Here is a 22,398-nt window from a genome sequence, read left to right on the forward strand (position 1 = left end):
AAGTAAAATAAATAAATATATATATATCGCCAATAAACAAATCGCCATCTAGCCCCAAAGTAAGCGTAGCTTGTGGGTGGGTTACGGGTAACTAATAAATTATTTTTATTTTTTATCACACTGAAAAACATTCATGTAAATCTCTACAACATTTTCCAGCTGTGGGAATCGAATCCACAGCCTTGGATTGGAACCCACTACGCCAATCGGCCGCTGAAGCAAGTGAAATAAATTACTTAAATCGCAAACTCCGAAAAGTTTGACATGCGTGCCGTGGACTGATTGAAATTTTCGCTAGATATTATTAATTTCAATAATGAATCAGTTTTTCATACTGCACTATCTATCGTACGGCCCCCTCTGTTTTATGTTTAGGGATTTAGCTATTTTTGTTATATATCTTTGTAAACAATATTATTGTTAATTTACTTCTCAATTACCTGTATAATTTATACATTTAGATACTTTCAGGAATTAATGTATAATAATGCACTTGCAAAATTAAAAAATCTTTGTGTCCTTTTTTTGAGAATTAAGGTTTAAAAATTCTTCAGATACTCCGTACACGGGGTTCAGTTACGTAGCCGTTCTGACCAAATAGTTCTCTACAACCTACAGTCAGAGCTGAACGTAGATCTCTGGGAGTATGGCGCACCAAGCACTCGGGACGCCTACATCATGGTATCGCCGGAGAACAGAGCTGAAGTTTTCGATATGCTGGATGCAAATAATATGAAACATTACGTCCACTTACCGGATGTGGCCAAGTAAGTTTCAAATAGTCGGTGTTACATACACCGACTATTTATATAGATCATATTTAAAATTCTTTAGAAGTCGTCATCATCATAATTTCCAAGTAAGCTTTCAAGCTCTTTCTTCGACGATCGGAAAGATAAATTAAAAGCATTTATAAATCAGGAAGACGTTCTCCTGTTAAATCATTGCAGGTAATGCTAATGAATAAATAAAATAAAATAAATAAATATACTACGACAATACACACATCGCCATCTAGCCCCAAAGTAAGCGTAGCTTGTGTTATGAATGATGAATATGTTTATGAATGATATCCATAAATATTTATAATATACAGATAACACACCCAGACACTGAAAAACATTTATGTTAATCACACAAACATTTTCCAGTTGTGGGAATCGAACCTACGGCCTTGGACTCAGAATGCAGGGTCGCTGCCCACTGCGCCAGTCGGCCGTCTGAACTCAGACTCACATCTAATTACATGATACAACTGCCATTTTATCTTAAAATCATTTCGTCATTATCATCTTCCACCTCTTAATACCTTTTGCTGTGCACAAGCATCCTCGCTCATAAGAGAAATGGTAAGCAAAGATAAGAAAACGAGTAAAGATCCACCAGGATCCTATGCGGATAGTGACGGCTTTAATTAAGAGGCACGATTATTACAACACAAATTTCTATAAAATCATTTCTGCTCAGCACACAATCATTTTTCCAGTTGTAGAGGTCGAACTCACAGCCCTGGACTCAGAAAGCAGGGTCGCTGCCCACTGTGCCCAATCGACCATCATGATCCCGACATCGTTTTATTATCAAAAACCAAAATCGCTTAAAAACCAAAGTAAAATCGGACGAAGTCGCGGGCGATAGCTAGTATGTGATATTTTTAAATAACTCGATTGTATGTTTTCTCTTCCGTAGCTGTCCTTTATGCTATTTTTTACTTGGATGAGTTCGCTATGTAGCGATGAAGCCCAAAAATATTACGCCATGGAATAAAAATTAAAAGATGAATTAATGAATTTTTGCTCTGTACTTTTATTTGGTTTACCTACAAAAACAGAAAAGCAACATGGAGTATGTTTGTTTAAACACGGTAATCTATGGAACTAACGATAATTTGATAGATCTTTTTATCGATTTCATTGCACAATGATTTAGAAAGATAAAAGTTATAAAAATTATAGGTATAACATTCCTTATTTATATTTTAAATACAAAAATCTGTGTTTTTCTTTTCTGGTTCTTTGTCTTTTCTTCAAGCCCAAACTAAGCAAACTTGATTTTTGGCATAGTACTTTTTATTAGTTTCACTGATCAATCAAAGTCAAAGTCAAAGTCAAAAATATCTTTATTCAAGTAAAAGAAGAAGGTGGCACTTTTGATGCGTACATAAGAACCACACGGTAGTGAGATGATGGCGATAACCACATTCGTAAACTTAAAACTAAAGCTACGAGGGTTCCAAACGCGTCCTGGTCTAAGAAGAAGCCCACAACAAACTTAGCCGGGTGTTTTTTTTTTTGTTATCACCATCTCACAATGTCATTTAAAATTATTAGAAGAGCAACCTGGTTAGAGCAATAATTTACACCCAAGCTTTTTTATCGTTTACGTAGTCCTTTATACTATAATAGGACTTTTCTATAAGCTTACGTTTAATACAAACTTTGAACTTTTTAAGAGACATCTCCAAGATGACAATTGGTAGTTTATTGTAGAATTGTATGCAATTTACTTTAAACGAATTATGAATTTTATGTAACCTAGTATATTGCACTGTAAGTTTATTCTTACTTCGTGCCTTCTCCATCTAAAAGACATTGGCGTAGTACCTTGTGCCCAGTTGGCACAGAAAAAAAGCCATAAAAAAGAACTGAATTGATTGAAGGTGAAATTAAACACGTGATCAGTAAAAAGTATGCCAAAGCTCAACGGCAAAGACTTTTTCGCATGGTCTCAAATTTAGCAAAGCTTCTCAATAACGAACATTTAGTGAGAAAGCTTAAACCCAGAAGTCCAGTAACGATTATTATAGTGTCGATCAGTGCAAATAGTAAAACTAGTGGATATGTTAAGTGAACAAAGTGAACGTTAAAACATACTAAGTCTGAGTTAATTCATGGGCTATATCATAACGATTTACAAGTAGTCGTTTAATTTAATATCAAGTTACACATTATTCTTATACATTTTTTTACCTAAGTACTTATTTTTATAGTACCCACATTAAGCTGTATATTTTTGTTAGACCACTATTTATCGCCATTTGTTATAAGTTAATGAATAGTTAGTTTAGTTTCGCATAAATGTAATTGTAGAATTTAGCTTTTTGTATTCACGACCAATGATTGTCGACGGCGCAGGGTGTAACGGTAAAACTCTTAAGAGTTAATGAATGTTTTACACCTTTTAAATGTAAAACTTTTTTTTTAATTTTTCAATGAAATAAATAAATAAAAAAAAATAGTCAATTTAATAGGCCATATTGGACAATAAAGCATCACTAACGCTTTATGGTAGAGAAAAAGAAACTTAAGAAAGACAAACCTTCAGAAATATTAAACGTTATTAATAGTTTAATTTTATAATTGTTATAGAGCTGTTGAACAACATGAGGCTGACTTGTCTCGTTGGCGACAGACGAGGAAATCCCTGGTGCCTTTTGAGACTTATCCAACATATGATGAGGTATTAAGATTATTTCGGTTCAAACTATTTTCAAGAGATTGGTTATTATTATATTGACCTCTATGCTGAAGTTTTTAGCGCAGTGGTTTAAACTGTGGGAGATCCGGAGTTCGACCCTCGGTGGGCCCGAATCTGGATTTCATAATTTCAGAATTTTCATTGATCTATACCGGTTCGACGGTTTCGACAGAGACCTCTATTTAACCCTACTGACATTTTTCTTTTTAATATATAAATATACTACTACAATACACACATCGCCCTTTAGCGCCAAAGTAAGCATAGCTTGTGTTATGGGTACTAAGATGACTGATGAATATTTTTATGAATAATATACATAAATTCTTATAATATACAGATGTTCATCACAGGAAAGATCGCTAACCACTGCGCCAGGCGGCCGTCAATGATGGGCCGATTAAGCAGTTATAATAAGTTTATACCCCACGTATGAACTTATTATAACTTCCTTAAAACTGTAATTATTGTAGAATTATTCATATTGTTTTCAAAATAACTTAGGTGTACCATATATGGAGGATATGAAGGACCATATATATATTATCTTCATGTGAAGATAATATATATATATGGTCCTTCAAATATTTTACAATTTCGACCTACGAACGAAGAAGCGCATTCTCTTAAAAAACTTTTCAACTATTACAAACTAAGAAGAAATTATCATCGTAATAGCGTCACTAAGTAACTATTGAAGGACTGAATTTCAAAAATATATACCGATAGATCAGGGATTGCTTGTTATATTCAGTTAAATGGTGCTGCAATATATTTCGTGTGAGGTTATTTTGTGCACCCGGTTAGTTCTCTTTTAACGTTAGGTATCAATGATTCGGTGATTTTTTTGTTCAATGACAAAGTCAATCTGTTTTTTTTCTTTAATATATATGTATCTTTAAACAATATTTATACATATATCATGTAATATTTTATAATAAGTTTTGTTTTTGCCACACCCACACTCGTTTTTTCTCGCAATGCTTTAGGATTAAGTCCGCCTTTTGTAAACTACTTTTTTTGGTGTCCAATAAAGATTTTAAAAAATACAGTCTTTGACTGAGCAAAGCTATACGCATTATATATCGATATGATTTGTTTGATGTATAGTTAAATTCTAGGTGGATGCATATATGGAACGTATTGCCAGAGAGAATCCCAGCTATGTAACATTAGTGAATGTGGGCGAAAGTTTCGAAGGACGAGCTATCAAATACTTAAAGGTTACTATAAGTGTTTTGTATGTAAATATTTTGCTATATTCGAATGTGTCAAATGCATGTACAACTTTCGCTGTGTAAACTTACGAGGGTCGGTAGCAAGACCTTTCGTATTTTTTTCGTATTTTTCATTTCGTATTTTCGGTATACTTTGGTATTTTTACAACTTAGCTTAGCTAATGTAATAAAGGGTTCTGTTATGAAAACAAAGCTATCCAATTGATAAATTTCATATTTAAAGATACCTATTTACTTTGATTTTTCTTGAATATTTATTATTGGAAAGCACGTGGAATATCTAATAACATTAAGATCAATGCGTGCGACTTGCCAAGCTAATCTAACTTTAAAAAAAAAGCCTTTACTTCTAAGCTACACGTAAATAGCTTCTGTGAATTTGTTTTTAAAATCTTCCCCTGTTGTAGATATCAACCAGCAACTTTTCAAATTCAAGCAAACCGATCTACCTAATGGACGCAACAATGCATGCGAGAGAGTGGGTGACGACCCCAGTGACTCTTTATACCATTCATCGATTGGTGGAAGATTTGAAAGCAGAAGACTTTGATCTACTAGAGAACATTGACTGGATCATAATGCCGATTGTCAATCCTGACGGATATGTATACACTCATACAGACGTAAGAATATTACATAATTATATTCTACCAGTGGTTGCACCCGCGTTCATTAAGTTCCTTTTAGTACCCAGATTTAGATAGTCGGCTTCCATTCTCGATACTCTATTAAGTCGGAGTGGAATTTATATATCTTGTTTTAAAGCTCGAATTCGTCTACACTTCTACAGATTTTGGAAAAATACAATAAAGAATTAAAGAATCTGTGACTCTTAAACGAGTTGCATTCAGTCCATTATTCTATGTCGTTACAGTGTTTTGATACGCGAAAACGACTTTACAACTGCGAGTATGTAAATCTTATAGGTAAGCGTAATGCACTCGTGCGACTACGATCGTATTACAGGCATCTAATTTGAAAGCACCCTTATCTCATCATATCAACCAATTACCGGCCCACTACAGAGCACGGGTCTCCTCCAACTATGATTAGGTTTTAGGCCTTAGTCGACCACGCTGGTCCAGTGCGGATTGGTGGACTTCCACGAAGCTGCGCTCGCAATTGTCGCAGTATCTACCAGTACCGTTAGTAAAATATTTTTTTGTAGTCTTTCGAATTTATAAATATCATTTTTCCGTCTCCAGTATGCAATTAATAATGGTGCAATAATTAATTACGTTACGATTAATTCAGCTGTTGCACCAATCATAGGTAGCACATATTACAATAAACAAATGTGTTATGTATGATACTCGTAGGAACTCTTTTTTTTACCTGGAAGAAAATTATCATATATCTAACTCAAGGAAGCGAAATATCTCTGTACCTAATTTCGTTAAGATCGGACCAAACAAACGAACAGACGTACACACTTTCACAGACATCCTGTACCTGTACAAGATATTTGTCATCCGTTAAGTTTTCATATTAATTTTCGATGTTCAGGAATCAATTTTATGTTCAGGAACGTCTCTGGCGCGGAACCCGATCTTACTACCCGACAGTCAGCACCACTTGTTATGGGGTCGACGCCAACCGCAACTTCGACATCAACTTTAACACCCTTGGCGTCTCTAGCAACCCTTGTGCTCTGAACTACCCGGGCCACGAGCCCTTTTCCGAGCCCGAAACGCGATATGTGCGGGATATCCTTTTGAAGTATATTGACCGAATCCAAATTTACATGAATATTCACAGTCACGGAAACTACGTTCTTTATGGCTATGGAAACACTACTTTGCCGTCTAATGCAGTGCAGTTGCATCACGTGGGGGCTGCGATGGGCGCGAAAATAGATGCTTTGAAGCTACCTGAAGCTGGATATTATAGAGTTGGAAACAGTCATTTGGTACTGTACGGCAGTTCTGGTAGCGCTCAGGATTACGGTCAGGTACGTACGTGTACAAAAAAATCTCATAATTGTATGTGTTTGAACTTTTATTTAATTAATTAATCAAATTTTAGAATATTTTGATTTTTGAGAGCACGTAGAGCTGAAGGTACGGCTATAAAACCATCATGTGATAATAATCGTTAAACCGTGCAGTGCGGTGGACCTATTATCTAACTACCTCTCTCTTATGAGAGAGAAATTATATGCCCAGCTGTGGGACATTGAGATATGTATAAAACGTTTAGAGAACGAATAATTAGTTTCTTAAAACTATCTGCTAAACAAATACTAGATGAGAAGGGTGGCACAGGATCGTAAGCACTGGCGAGAGCTGGAGGAGGCCTTTGCTGTGAGGTACACAGAGCTAAGGGACTTGATTTAATGATAAAATGAAATGTAAAAACTTTTCTCTGAAATAAAAAGCTTTTTTTTTATTATTTTATTAAACAAATACTATATATAAGTAAAGTATTATAAAATTCATTCACTTTTTTATATTAATAATAATGAAAGGACCAAGCAGATGGCTCGCTTGATGGTAAGTGGAAAACCATCGCCTATAAACACAGGCAACGCAGGGCATGTAAGGAACACGTATAAATACGCAGAAATAAGCATTGCAGTAGTAGCTTTGTCTAAAAGCCACTAATTAGCGTATACAAAGTAGCATTTATTATTCTATATTTGTATGTTATACGTTTATATATTATATATATATATATTATTCATATTTATATTTTACACCGGCTACCATTTACTACCTTTCTTTCACCAAGGGTTGCCTGAAAGAGATTGTTTTAGCAATAAGACCATCTTCGCATACCAATATTTGTAAAAATTGCAGATTTAAAGTAGTTTGAAATCCTTCTTGCTATATTCATTGTGGAAAAGGACACCGCTGTTCTAAAATTTAAGCATGTGTAACAACATTTTAGAAGCACCAATGTCTAATAAGACAAAACAATTACTTAGTCTTTGTGTTTCTCTCTATTCGTCCTTTATATTCCAAACTGTATAGTAGTGTACAAATAAAGAGTTTAAATAATTAAAATAAGTAAATACTTATTGCAGGCTGTTGGCGTACCATTCTCCTACACTCTGGAACTCCCCGGTTATGGCTACGGGTTCCTGGTGCCCCCTGAGTTCATCGAACAGATAAACGCAGAGACCTGGCAGGGTATAGCTGTTACCGCCCGTCTCTCATATTTGTATTATAGAGCGAGGAACGAGAGAACTTAAGAATAATAGTAAATTAAAAGCTTAACCTAATGAAAATTTTAAGACACCTACCCCTTTTATTAACGTCGCAATATGTTGAGGATCGAACGCTATTTTTGCTCATTCTATCATTCTTGTAATATCTCGATAATTCCGAATTCGATCGAAAAAATATATAAACTATCAAACCATTCACATGAAAAAAAAATCTTGCCAGCTTAACGGAATATACGGCCTTTAAAATTTTTTCCTTATGTAATTTAGTAAAGAAGCTCTGAGTTAATATTCGAAAACGATTAAACATCTTCGAACTACAAAAGTTTGTAACCGATGCTTCGGTCATCCCGAGAATTGGAAGGCTTTTAGTATAATTAATTGGGACCAATCTTCTCTAAGAGACAAATATCTACAAACTTTCTCGTAATTCCGGAAAAGTGTAAAGTTTGTTTTAAAAATAATAAAAACATAATAAATGCATAAAGTTACTTTTATTTTTACGACAATATTAAAAAGTAGTAAAAAGAACGATTACATAAAAAACCAGTTCGTAAAAATAGAGTATAACCAACGTTTCTTTATACAACGTTGCCGAAATGGAGCACTCACAATCAAATATTTAACCTTAAAGATTTAAAAAACAGATACTATTATCTTGATATCAATAAGTTTACGAAGATAAAGGAGATAACTATTAACTTCGCCCTTAATCATTTATTTTATACCAATTTATGTCATAAACAGTTGAAGAATGGTATCCTAACGGCATTAATGTTTGATAAATCACAAAGAATGAGTGCCGTTATAATATTTTTATTTTTTGGTATAGCAGTTAATTTTGTGGTAGCTGCAAACAGCCATATTTATTCTGGGTACGTATTTTTTTTGTTAATCTGTGCTTTGGGTGTCATTTTAAATAATACCTCTTTAAGCGACTGTCTTTTTAGCATCGCTAAAATTCTTAAGGAATGACGCTTGAAGCGTGATATCCTAATGGCTAGGACTAGATACTTCCTTTCCGGGGACCAAGTAAGATGCCCAAAGGCACCTCTAATTTTTCGGTGGAACAAATTTTAGTTGCGTTTTTTATATGAATAATAAATGAACGAATTATGATGCCAATTCTGTTGTATATTAAATTCGATTCTGAAAATAGTGCTATCCTTTTCAACAAGAATGACTTTGAAATTAATAGTTTTGGCCCTTTTGATTTAGTTTAATTTAAAAATTTCTTACAGCAGAATTGGTACCATTTTTACATTTTGTTTGCCGAACTCAGAAGAAAACTCCTTGAACAAGACATCGGATTCAATTTCTAACTAAAACCAAATTAACCTATAACATCCCTAGATACTCCGTCCACGGTGTCCAGTTACGTCACCGGTTAGACCAAATAGTTCTCTACAATCTACAAACTGATTTAAACGTAGATCTCTGGGGTCATGGCGCACCAGAAATTCGTGATGCATTCATTATGCTATCACCAGAAAACCGTATGGAAGTCTTAGACATTTTAGATTCGAATGGCATGAAACATTATCTCCACATCGCTGATGTGGCCAAGTAAGTTTATCTCTGATTCATAACATTTAGTCGTACTCCCTGTAAATCTTTATTTAAATCGTATATAATAAATTAAGTTTAAAAAAAACCCGTGGGCTGAATAATTTTTTTCTATTTTCTTTAGTTCTGTCACGGGTCGAATTATATTCATCAAATCGAGATAGAAACATTTAAATCACAGGAGGGAGAGGGACGCGACATTATGAGAAACGAGATATTAGAATAAACAGAATTTACTTTGGATGCACGACATTACTAAATTCAAATTACATTACAACAACATTACAAACCTGCTCATCCTGATGAATGTTTTTTTTTACATATTTAGGTCTTGTAATAAAGCACTGTTGAGGGAGTGATATAAAGTATTCATTTCTCTGAACAACCTTATAGCAAACTGATTAATTATTGCGTTTCAGATCACTTAAGAAACATGAAGCTGACTTATCTAGTTGGCATCATGGCAGACAGAACCTTGAGCCTTATGAGACTTACGCTAGACATGCTGAGGTATCAAAATACAATATTATATTGATAATGATATAAATAATATTTTACAATATTTACTTAATATATTTCGTGGCATCCACCACTTATAGAATTAGGATTGTTTGTTTTCTTTATAAGATAATATTTTGATTGATTTTAGATTAACGCGTACATGGAACGAATCGCAATACAATATCCAAACATCGCGAAGCTGGTAACTATAGGCGAAAGCTTCGAAGGGCGAGACGTAAAATACTTAAAGGTAACATAAACATTTTAAATACTCATCGCATCAACTTTAATTACATTCATTGCAATAATAATAAACATTACCTAAAGGTGTATCTTTTGGCACAGAAAAAAAACTGTCTAGTTAATATTTTACTATTAATTACATCACTTGTGACTTTATTTCAACCTATCTATGTTTTATACATTCAATATTGATAATATTAAAACCCTCAAATTACATGATGTCAATATTTATCTGCTAGCAACACTCGCTTAATGATTGCAAATCAATAATAACCTACTATGATAAAAATAATATTACCCTTGTTTTTTTTTTAAATTATGTTCCCTTTCCCGATAAGAAACTAATAAATATTAAGAAGACCGAGAATGAATAGTTTTGTAATCCATTCACTGTTACTTGTCCATAGGGGATGAGTTATATCTGTAAATCTGTCTGAATGGACTGTAAAAGTAGGACGAACTAAGTTACAACCTAGTTTAATGACTGAGTTAATTTTATGGTATAAATTTATCATAGATATCAACAAGTAATTTTGCAAATACGAGCAAACCAATTTATTTCATGGATGCAACAATGCATGCCAGAGAATGGATAACTACACCAACAACCCTTTATTCAATTCACCGATTGGTGGAAGATTTAAGAGAAGAAGACAAGGACTTGCTGGAAGACGTTGATTGGATCATACTGCCAGTCGTTAATCCTGATGGATATGAATTTAGCCATACGGAGGTAAGAATATAATCTTCGCACGCATTAAATTAGGTTGCCAGAAAAATCCTAATCTAATGCTAAAGCATCTAAAACTTATTCATGTAGGCCTGTAAAGCGCAAATAAAGTTTTTTCTACTATTAAATTAACTCCATAGTGTCTTGCAATACACTTTCAAACTACAAAATATCTGAGTTAGTTAAGTTATTTATGTATTTTGGACTAACAAAGTACTCAACAGAAACATTATAGAAAGTTATTGTTCTTTTTCAATTAAAAAAAATGTAATTATTAAAAAAGTATACAATATAAAAGCTTATCTGAATATGAGTCAAGTGTGATCGTCTAAGCTCAAACTTCTTTCTTTCATTTAAAAATATTTAATCTTTTACCTGTTTTCAGAACCGTCTTTGGCGCGGTACCCGTTCAGTCAATGAAACAACCAATGAACTCACGAACACTTCTTGTGTCGGCGTCGACCCCAACCGCAATTTCGACGTCAACTTTAACACCCTTGGGGTATCTAGCAACCCCTGCTCTCAGATTTACCCCGGTCATGAACCCTTTTCGGAGGTCGAAACTAGATACGTCAGGGATATTCTCTTAGAGCACATTGACCGTATCCAAATTTATATGGACATCCACAGTTATGGCAGCTATGTTCTCTATGGACTTGATAACGCCACGTTGCCGGCTAATGCAGTGCATCAGCATCACGTAGGAGCCGCGATGGGTGCTAACATAGATACTGCAAAGCTGCCGAATGCTGATTTTTATGCTGTCGGGAACAGTAACCTGATGTTATATGGCACTTCTGGCGCTGCCTCTGATTATGCTCATGTAATTATGAATTTACAGGCCCTTACTTCTACTTATTTTAAAAACCTCAGGGACTATTTGTTTCCTTTTTTTTAAATCCCACGAGGAATGATACAAAGAACTATCCTATGTTCTAAGAGTGGAAAATATTTACAAAATTTCATAAAGATCAAATAGGTACCCTACAAACCTTAAATAAAAAATAAATAACAGCTTTTATGTACTGATGATAAAGTAGCCTTAGAAGTGATATGGCGGCGCCAATATTTTTTTTTTTTTTTAAATAACTAGAATCCAGTTCAGATAGATACATAATACTAGTCAAAGATACCGGCTATCTTTTGCTGATAATCTCCTATCGATTATAATTACTATCTAACTGTATCACCTGATTAATCTGCGCCGACAATCGCTAACTATCTCCTGCAATTACTTAACGCGTATTGTTGTATCTTATTATATCGATAGGTATAAATAAGTGTGTCATAGTCGGTAATAAAAAACAATAAATATTGAGATAAGTCGATCTATACCTATGTCAATTGCATAGTATTTCTGTAGATATCGATGCAAATAATTATTCAGTGATAAAGTTATGGTTTGGCCTGATGAGTGAAAAACATCGCTTGTATACAGAACAACACTTTGCAGCGCACGCAAGAAACAAGTCCTACAAAATGCCGCCATTTTTCGATCAACCTAAAGCATAAGTGCTTAGTCTCATGTGCCTGTATCTACACCGACAACCACGCCTTTAAGTCCGGAATACATAACACAGTATTGCTGGACAGCAGAAATAAGCATGGCGTCTATAATACCTACTAATGCTACTCTTTTCTAGGGGATACATTGTAAAAAGAACACCACTAATTCTGTCTATTTATCTAAGGTTAGAGATTCATGTATAACAAAATTAGCACCTTTGGTATTATTACGAGTAGGACGCATGCCTAGGTAGTAGAGTTGTATCAATACAACGTTTTGTTCCTTTTTAGGTTGTTGGTGTACCGATGTCTTACACACTGGAGCTACCCGACTACGAATACGGATTCGACATGCCTCCTCAGTACATCGAGCAGGTTAACATGGAGACCTGGAAAGGCATTGCAATTACGGGTCGACTCGCCGCCTTGTATTATAATGCGAGAGTTCGAAGCTGAAAATACAAAAATTAATCTATAGACCACTGTGTTTTCGTTATGCTTTTATTTTTATTTTTATAAGATTAGGATAAAAGAGACCATTTTTTATTCAAATCTTGTTAGTACAGCAAGGCCACTTTCAGTAACTAGATGGAAATACATTACGTATGGATAACTATAACACAAATTAATGAAAGTTGACATTAATAATTATACAAGACTTGAGAGTATTGTACCTAGTCAGACACCACAGATAATATTGTGTCAAAGATAAACTTTATTATTATTTCTTAATTATTATATATATAATTTGACAGCCGATTGGCGCAGTTTGTAGCGACCCTGCTTTCTGAGTCCAATGCCGTGGGTTCGATTCCCACTCCTGGAAACTGTTCGTGTTATCTGCATGAATGTTTTTCAGTGTCTGGGTGCTGTCGTAGTATATATATTTATTTATTTAATTTGTATCACAGACACTTGAGGCAAATGAACTAAATTATGCTTACTAACAGTTTTTTTGCCGCTTTTTATCGTTGCGGTTTATTCAATAACACAATGGCCAACTAAAATTACGTCTTTCAAGCGTTGAAAAATACCCGATCAAGGATGTGTTGTAGAGTTCAACTAACGTCATATCGAGTATTAACAAAACGAATTTTCATTAATTATAACAGTCCACTGCTGGACTAAAGGCCTCTACGAACGGGAGGATTATTATACGCCCATAAAATCAATGCGTATCCATTTTATAGAAATTGAACACAGTACTCAATAACATAATACGTAAGAATCAATTTAGCTTACCACTAACATTTCAGTCTACGTCACAAACGAACATTTAATCACAAAAACAGAATAGTTCAAAATGTCCAATGTAAAAACTAAGGTCTCGACCCATATCAGTCTTCGTTGGTAACCGAGCTGCTTTAGGGCTTTATTAAAGTAACGACAAATGAGCGATGGCTGTATGAGCCAAAAAGTGACCACGCAGGATGTAAACTAGAGGAGTCAAACTTCATCGGTCATAACTTCTACTATTCAGAAGAAGGATTAAATTGCGCACATCGCCATTATTGCATATAAAGCTCATTACCTAACACTTTATGTCATTGGCAAAGACATAGAGAGAGGCTACTTATGATGTAAATAAAATACCTACTGTAAAATGCAAGGTACTAATATTATAGGAATAATATTATATGCCTAAAAACAACGATTCAAAACACATTTATTATTTTCAAATACATTATTGTGGCTTATAGGGACCATTACGCGTACGCGCGCAGCTCGGGAAAGTTTTTTCGTTTGCCTTGGTTTACAATTACCGTAGCTGAAAGCTTATTTTTACTGAAATTAAATGCAGGATAAAAAAGCTTTCAAAAAATTAAACATAAAAATCGGCCAACAAGCCATTCCATTTCCATTTTATAATATCAAAAGTATGGTAACATAGATTTTTTTATAGCTACACCGACGCTCGTTTTCACCCACGTCTTAGGTCAACTGGTTAAAAATGCTTTAGCTTTAAGTAGGCTTTGTGAATTAATTAATGAATGAATACTCTTTTATTGTACACCACATAAAAATACTGGAAAAATTATAAAATAGCTAGTTTACACGGATATTTAAAATTAGGAGGCCTTTTCGCTTCATATATATATCTCGTAGTTGTGAAATATAGAAATGGGGCGAAACACTCACTTTTTTCTATTTCTTGATACGTACAACAACAATACAATAAAAACTACCAATTACTATTAAATTATACCAAATAGCGATCTCTTAGCTTTATGTAAAACATACCAACAAGACTTTTGAAACAAATGCGGACGCTTCTTTGGTAATCGCTTGAAATTTAAATTACCTACACATAACCCGCCACTTTTTCACAAGGTTTGCTCAGGAATACAACATTAAACCCGCTCACGCTTATTGGTGTGAACGCAATATTCAATATAATCCGCCACGCTCAGCGTAATAAAGTGTCACACTAATCCGGGACACGCTACGTGCAAGCTTGCCGGCTTAATGTCTTGCACAAGTTTCAAATGCTTACTTTTATATTAAACCTTATGTTATCGACATCGGTATATTCTGTTATTTATCCAGAGATGGCAGTACTTACAGATTTTCTTTATTTTATTCTACTACAAGTTAGCCCTTGACTGCAATCACACCTGGTGGTAAAAGATGATGCAGTATAAGATGGTAGCGGGCTAGCCTGTTAGGGAGTATGGCAGCTTTATTCTTTTAATTTTTTAAGGCTTTTCCTAGGTTTAGTGAAATCGGGCATAAGTGTTTTTTTATGCATGGTGTCCTAGTAGATAAACCAGCCTTGTAGAAAGACGAAGAAATAATACAGTAATCGCTGCCAGACTTATAACCATAAACTGAACTTATAAACACTATTTATTGTTAAGTATATTGCCTAAGATTCTCAAGCAAATTGGTCACTAAGAACTAAAACAACGCTCTCCAGAAAAGCAAATAGAGCAGAATAAGGATGAAATATTATACATAAGCGATAATAATTACTCAACGTAATGGGTGATTTCGGTGCCCAAATCGGGAAAGTTCTTAATGAAGGTGATGTTACACTAGGTCCATAACGTTCATGTTATATGTGCTACAATAATATAGATAATATTAATATCTTAGGTGTACCTAAGCAAAATAATCTTAACAAAATAAGCAAAACTTCGAACAAAACATTTAGTCTAAAAAAGGGCTGTCGAAACAAAATTAAAATGATATATTTTGCTAATTAAACATATTATCTATCTTTACCCTATTATTTATATGTACTAATAATAAAACTGAGGACTTTGTTTTTTTGCTTAAACTTGCTAATCTCTGGAAATTTCAGTCGAATATAGAAAACCTTGTTTGAATTTAATAGACAAATTTTTGAGGAATTTTTGCTTAACTTTTTAATTTTTCAAGAGAGTTCTATAGGGGATGAAACTTTATATAACAGTCCGTATTTTTTCTTATCGGTAATTCATCCGTATTAAAATAACCACCGACACAATGTCATTAACATTAGCTGTAAATTAATTATAACCTTTATTATTTCGTGAACACTATTTTACACGATGTGATGTGATTGTGACATTGGAAAACGCTTATAAATTGGTTGTTAAATAGCATTAGTTATGTATCTCAAGTTTATTTATTTACCCATATTACAAAATTGCTATAGCAACTGGAAAAAATTTATTAGAAACATATTTTGCTTTTAAGAAAGCGTTTTAGATCGCACTCGTCACAATTTTTCTCAGGGGTAATTGACTCGAGCGCTCTTCACTAATTGGGATACCGATTGCACTTTAGAAGTAAGAGTTTCCTCAAAGTGCACCCTTAGTACGTAATCGAATGCCTCGCCAACTTTTACGAATTACGATCAAGAAACTCTGGTACGTCGCTTTGAACTCTAAATCACTTCTTGTTTCTTCTTGCCTTGTCAACATAGGAGTAGTCAACTTAGTAAACTATGGATCACGGGATACTGTGTCGATAGGTGGGGTCGGTTACAGATAAGGTATACGGGTTGTTCTGCTAAGAAATTATCAGTACCAGTAAACAATGTTTATTTCTCAATTCCGGCAAGCTACCATCCGTTAGTATCTATACCATGTACAACCTAAATTTGATTGAATTTTACTGACTGAAAAACTAAATTGAAGGTGTAGTAGGACCTTTTTTGAACTCAATTCTTCTTCTCATTCTTCTCCGAAAGAACTCAAACCAACAAGCAAAATTTGTTTGGTTTGAAGGGCAAGATGCTGGTGTAATTAAAGGGAAAAGGGGCTTAACACCGATGCATTAGGTTGATGGGCACATGGCGTGACTATTGAGCATGTGTTCCTTGCATGCCCTGCAAAGTGTTGCTCTGTTTGTAAGCGATGGTTTTCGCTAACCAACCGCTAGGCCATCTGCTTGGTCCGTCAACCATTACTATAAAAAAGCAAAGATGAGCAAGAATTTTATGAGTACTTACACGAGCTTCCCCACAAATGGCGAGGTTACTGATGTACTCTTGGTGGAAACACTCCAGATTGTTGATACAGTTGCGTTAGTTTCATTCACGTATAAGATCACTGCCTAACCCAAGATCCATTATTTGTGAAGGTCTTTTTCTACCATCTGTCTGCTTATTGCGATCAAATGTGTGCTTATGCAAGCCATGGCGATATTCATTTTCAACCCGCACCCCTAGTAGCGATCGTGTGATCGGTATCGGTACGACTTTAGTACAAAGAGCATCAGAACAATTTTACTCTAATCGTGAATTTAGTGTATTGACTGACACTCGTAAACTTTTAATGCCTGCGATAACTTAAACTAATGATGGCTGTAATTACCATCTCTTACTAAGGGTTACTGGTAGATTTCTTTGATAAAATTATCATAATTATGACTTTCAAGATTAAATTTAAAAAAATGTCAACACTATCGTGTCTGTTGCATGGCTATTAGCTGGCAATTGGAATTAAAAATATAAATATAAAACATTATTTAACGTGTCCAGACATTTTGGTTGGTATTAACGAAAGCAATTCCTTTTTTTTCAATTATATTTCAAGTTTTTGGCTATTTAAGGCTTTGGCTTTAAAAAGTCAAAATTTTGATTCCCCGTTAATAGACGTCTTGCTTGCTGCTTTATCTTAGAAGCTGTAACATTTTTAAATTTCTTTCATACTTAAAAGAAATAATTAAATAGTTCAAACAAACTAAAAAAACACGCTTGGTATAAAAAACTAAACTAATTTCTTTCTTTTAGTTTATTCATAATAGCGATTTTTTTAGTTTTTCTTGATCTATTATTTTTATTAGAGCAAAATTAATCGGTAACCCATCCACCATTAACGCCGCTGTAGTAATTAGTAAAAAATCTTATTTTTTATAGTGAAATTTGGAATAACCTTTTAAGATTAGTGTATTGTCATCGGTCCTCGATATGTCTACAAAGTTTGAAAGAAATCTGACCGTTTAAAGTGGGTCAAAATCGCGCCCAAAGAAGTCGGTTACAAACAAACATACAAGTGAAGCTAATATAAAGCGTGTAAAAACAAAATGATTGTATCCGTAGGCAACCTTGTAACTCCTAATTAAATACTTCCGATACATAGTTTTTGTATATATGAATATAATAATATATTCCGAATGAATAACAGAAGAATAAGATTAGCCTACTTTAATCCAAGACCTCCTGTTAAAAAAAAATAAAAGGTTTAACGCGAATCTTGGACCTTACACTCCTGCAGTTTGGATTGGCTGGTTAATAAATAAATAATAAATTCGCTACGGAAATGGACATTTCCAATGTAAATAAGGCTCTCGTAGAAGGCAGACATCGCCGACGTCTCGGACTTTTACGGTCCTAAATCTTGGCGCGGTAAATAATTCATGAACACGCCTTAAGGTTTCCAGGATCGAATATTCAGATTCTAGCCTGTATCGGATTTGTTTTCTCTCCTTCTATGGTAAGTTGGACAAGCAAAATATATTATAACTAGCGGACTACCGTGACTTCGTGTGTGTCCGACTGCCTCCAAATTCTCATAATGCTTACCGCGTTCATACTAATGAACTTACATCCCCCATTTAACCCCCTTTGAGGTAAAATTTAAAGCGTAGTATCCAAAGGTTAGCGCGTTCAAACATATGAACAAACTCTTAAACTTTATTATTAGTAAATGTTATACTGAATGTTATAAGTACTCTTATGTATTGAGCGTGAGGCATACTCAGACAACATCGAGTACATAAAGAAAAGACGTAACAACTTGCCATGCCATCCATGCCTATTTCTAACACCAACATTGTACTGCTGTGGTCAGGCACATGAGACTTAACACCTACACGCCACAGTGTGGCGCTTTAGAGGTCGTTTATCTAGCATGCCCTGCGAAGAGTTTGTTTTTTTTTTTATTTTAAATACGGCTCACTACAAGGCTTGGGTCTCCCGCTCAGAGTTAGAAGGGCTTGTTCAACCTGGTCAAGTGCAGATTGGTGGATTTCCCACGCCCTTGAGAACATTATTGAAAACGCTCAGGCCTCGGGCAAGCAGGTTTCCTCGCCATGTTTTCTTCAAAGCAAGCGAGTGATTCAGAAGCGAGTTATATTGTTTGCTTAAATTAAAAAAAACAAATAATTCCGAAAAGTTATGGTTGCGTGCCGGGGCTCGAATCGAAAGCCGAAGCCTTGGCTACTTAGCTACCACAGCTCACTATAAAAAGTCCGTATTACCTTACTACTTCGGGAATTCATTACGTCGAGTAAGTTCGGGTACCTTATGGGGAAAGAGAGCTTCTCTCAAAAGCATAGAGCAAAAAAAAAGACCTAACTCCATAACATGACATGTAGCTTGTTTAGATTTTATCACCGTAGTTGTGTATTAGAGTGGGAGAAAACTGACATGCAGCATTGCAAGAGCCCTCAAAAATAAGAATTAAAAACAAACCTTACTAATGCTACTTTTTTACTCTGCGGCATGTTGCAGCCATTTACAGAATTAGTCGATATGCAAATGAGATAGCTTGAATGTTTACTTGCGAGTTCTTTCAATCCAACCTTTAATTAGGTTAACGAGATGACATCAACGATAGCTGTTTGCGTAAGAGTGGGAGATTATAACGAACTAGCTGCTACCTGTGACTACGTCCGTATTTGTTTCGGTTTTCGAAATATCATTCATGTTTTGTTCACCATCCTAGCGCAGTCTGTGCTGCACGATGGTCGTCAATGCAATTGCAATACAATTTGTTATGAAAATTAAGCTTAATTTGCTATACTCCCCGAAAAGCAGGGGAATCTCTATGGTAATTTCTTCAATCCTTATACTCCACACTTATTTAAAGCATAAATAATAATTCACTACTCCAACAACTGGTTTGACCCCCAACATTAGACGTCACATCAAAAAAAAGTTTTAAAAAGTTCTTATAGAAAAATCAGCGAGGTAATTAAAAAAGTTACTTCATTAATTAGATTTTCACTTCCTGCGGTTTTTCTTTAAGTCACAAGAAACTTTGCCCTTTCAGTTAAAGCTTAGTTCTTTTGTTACAGTTTCGGTTAAATGGATAAAATATGTTACAAAATCACTATATAGTACCATATTATTAAGTAAGGAAAGAAAGAATTTTTTTTTCTACATTGCGCCATACATTACAATGTTAACGAAACCACATACGCTGTGTGTGGTACAACCTAGAAAAAAGGTGCCAGCTCAGCAATGTTCTGCGTGCGCCAGTGAGAGCATACAGCGCTGATTTTCAGTTGGCACCTTGTACCAGGTGACCACTGAAAATCAGCACCACGGAAATGCGTAGCCATCTACTGACCACATTTTAATATTTCAATTTTATAATAAACTAAACGCTGTCTACTTAGTTTATTATTACTAAATTAAAATCTAATAAAAAATAATTAAAATTAATAAACTGAGTAGACAGGTATCCAAACTTAGAACGAATTGAAATTAACTTGCACATATTTCAGGGCGTTCAAGATTAGTACGAAAGAAAGAAAGAAAAATCGTATTTATTGTCACACACTTGTGTAAAATGTTACATTTGTGTTATAAAATTGTTAAAGTATAAAAATAAAAAAAATGTGTGACAAAGGAGCTGGCTCAGTAAAGCTGCAAACTAAAACGCGCAGCACTGGTTTTCAGCCAGCCCCATTATCTTCGTCGTCACTGAATCCTCGCGACTAAACAATAACAAAATAATCATAAAAAGGACAATAAAATAGAATATAATGTATAAACAAACAAAAGATATTTTTTCATTAACACAATCTTATTTACATCGAGAAATACAAAATCATCAAAGAGGTAAATAATAAACAAAATCAAAAATTATGAAATTAATTAACATGAAAAACTAAAAAAAAACTGGGTCTGAGTACCGTTTCTGTCGTACGGTGAGAGCAGGTCAGAAAACAGTTGTCACCACTCCGCCTAAAGACGCGCGCGTCTTACTAGGTGGCTCAGGGAATATAACGGAGAAGGGTCAGCAGTGTCCTCAGTTCTGCTACTACCATCTGATGCGATCACCAACACATCTGCCCAGGGTGGTGGAATGGGCAAACACTCCTGTCCGTTCCGCTCTTAGAAGATAAAAACACATCACCATAGAATGTTTTAAAATAGAGGAATACACGAGTATTACAAAGGAAAACTTCACGGGCTTAGAAATTTCGAGAATAACAGCAATTCGGTGTAACTCAAAATTAATTGCAACTGTACGTCATACAAAATGATTCCCTTGTATTAGGCGGATGTTACGGAAGGCGGGAGATTAATATCATCTGACAGAGGGCGGAATTGCACGCTAATACAAATGTGCCCCTAACTCGGCGAGATAAGCTGTGGTTTTACCTACTTAGCTTAAGCTGAGTTCATGTTACTGAATCTTTTTTTACTGAAACGCAAGTAAGCAGTTTGAAAAAGTGGTATGTATATATATATATATATATATATATATATATATAAAAGGCAAAGGTGACTGACTGACTTACTGACTGATTTATCAACGCAAAGCTCTAACCACTTGACGGATCTGGCTGAAGTTCTGCACACAGATAGTTATTACAACGTAGGCATCCGCTAAGGAAGGATTTCTGAAAATTCCAACCCTAAGGGGATAAAAGTTTGTATAAAATCCTTCATTTATCAATTTATTTTTCCAGTTACATTCATGAAACTTTGATTTTAGGTTTTCGATTAAAAATAAAGAAATACGTGCTTAAGTTTCACATTTTTTAAGTAATGTAATTTAAACTTGGTATACATATAGGCAAAGAAGACTGACTGACTGATCCATCAATCCAGGAGTCCGGATCTAATTTATATCCAGTATGGCGATTACGATTTAGCCAGGATTGATTGAACTTGTAAAATGTTCTGATGAATATTGTAGAAGTAAAAAGTTACACCGACTGGTCCTTTTTACCAAAGGTAAAAATGTTCTTTTCGTACCCAAAGGATAAAACGGGAACTTGCGGCCACCTGCCTGCAAGCCTGTCCGCCCGCATGCCTGTACGCCAGCCTGCCCGCCTGCTTGTTCGCCTGCCTGCCCACCTGTCTGCCCGCCTGCCTGGCCGTAGAGGATAATCCACGTATATATTTCAGACGATAACAATAAAGCGAAGTCTTTAAGTAGCACAGGATAACAAATTGCTACTTAAAAAAAAAAAAAAAATTATGCTGCCTTTTTATTAATGAATTCGATTAATTTTCTTTTTCTGTGGTATCATATATTATATTGCTTACTATATTATATTAATCCTAGACACCTAACATCGGTCACTCTGTACCCGGGGGATTTTTTGCAAGTTATTCAATTTTGGTGAGTGATAAAACTTTATTTTCTTTTTTGTCCCACTCTCTAGCACTCTATTATTGTGTTTTTATGACTAGTAAGTAATAACAACTTTCATAAGGTCACAGTTTGGCGCCCAATGGTAGTGTTTTTATTACGTACTTTATAGTATATCGTCCCACTAAATGCCTAAATATTTAGAAT

At 34.7% G+C, this 22,398-nt stretch overlaps 1 protein-coding gene across 1 annotated transcript; it reads left to right on the forward strand.

Moving 5' to 3' along the window:
* Positions 1 to 568: 568 nt before the first annotated feature.
* On the forward strand, positions 569 to 12,883 carry LOC120627936 (carboxypeptidase B-like). The gene is made up of 12 exons (XM_039896064.1): positions 569 to 767; positions 3,369 to 3,459; positions 4,599 to 4,700; positions 5,123 to 5,338; positions 6,241 to 6,666; positions 7,741 to 7,904; positions 9,235 to 9,447; positions 9,867 to 9,957; positions 10,097 to 10,198; positions 10,709 to 10,924; positions 11,307 to 11,744; positions 12,719 to 12,883. The coding sequence occupies exons 1-12, from the start codon at positions 679 to 681 to the stop codon at positions 12,881 to 12,883; spliced, it is 2,313 nt and encodes a 770-aa protein (XP_039751998.1). The 5' UTR covers positions 569 to 678.
* Positions 12,884 to 22,398: the final 9,515 nt, after the last annotated feature.

Source organism: Pararge aegeria, chromosome 12 (genome assembly GCF_905163445.1).
Source record: "Pararge aegeria chromosome 12, ilParAegt1.1, whole genome shotgun sequence".
Classification (NCBI taxonomy): domain Eukaryota; kingdom Metazoa; phylum Arthropoda; class Insecta; order Lepidoptera; family Nymphalidae; genus Pararge; species Pararge aegeria.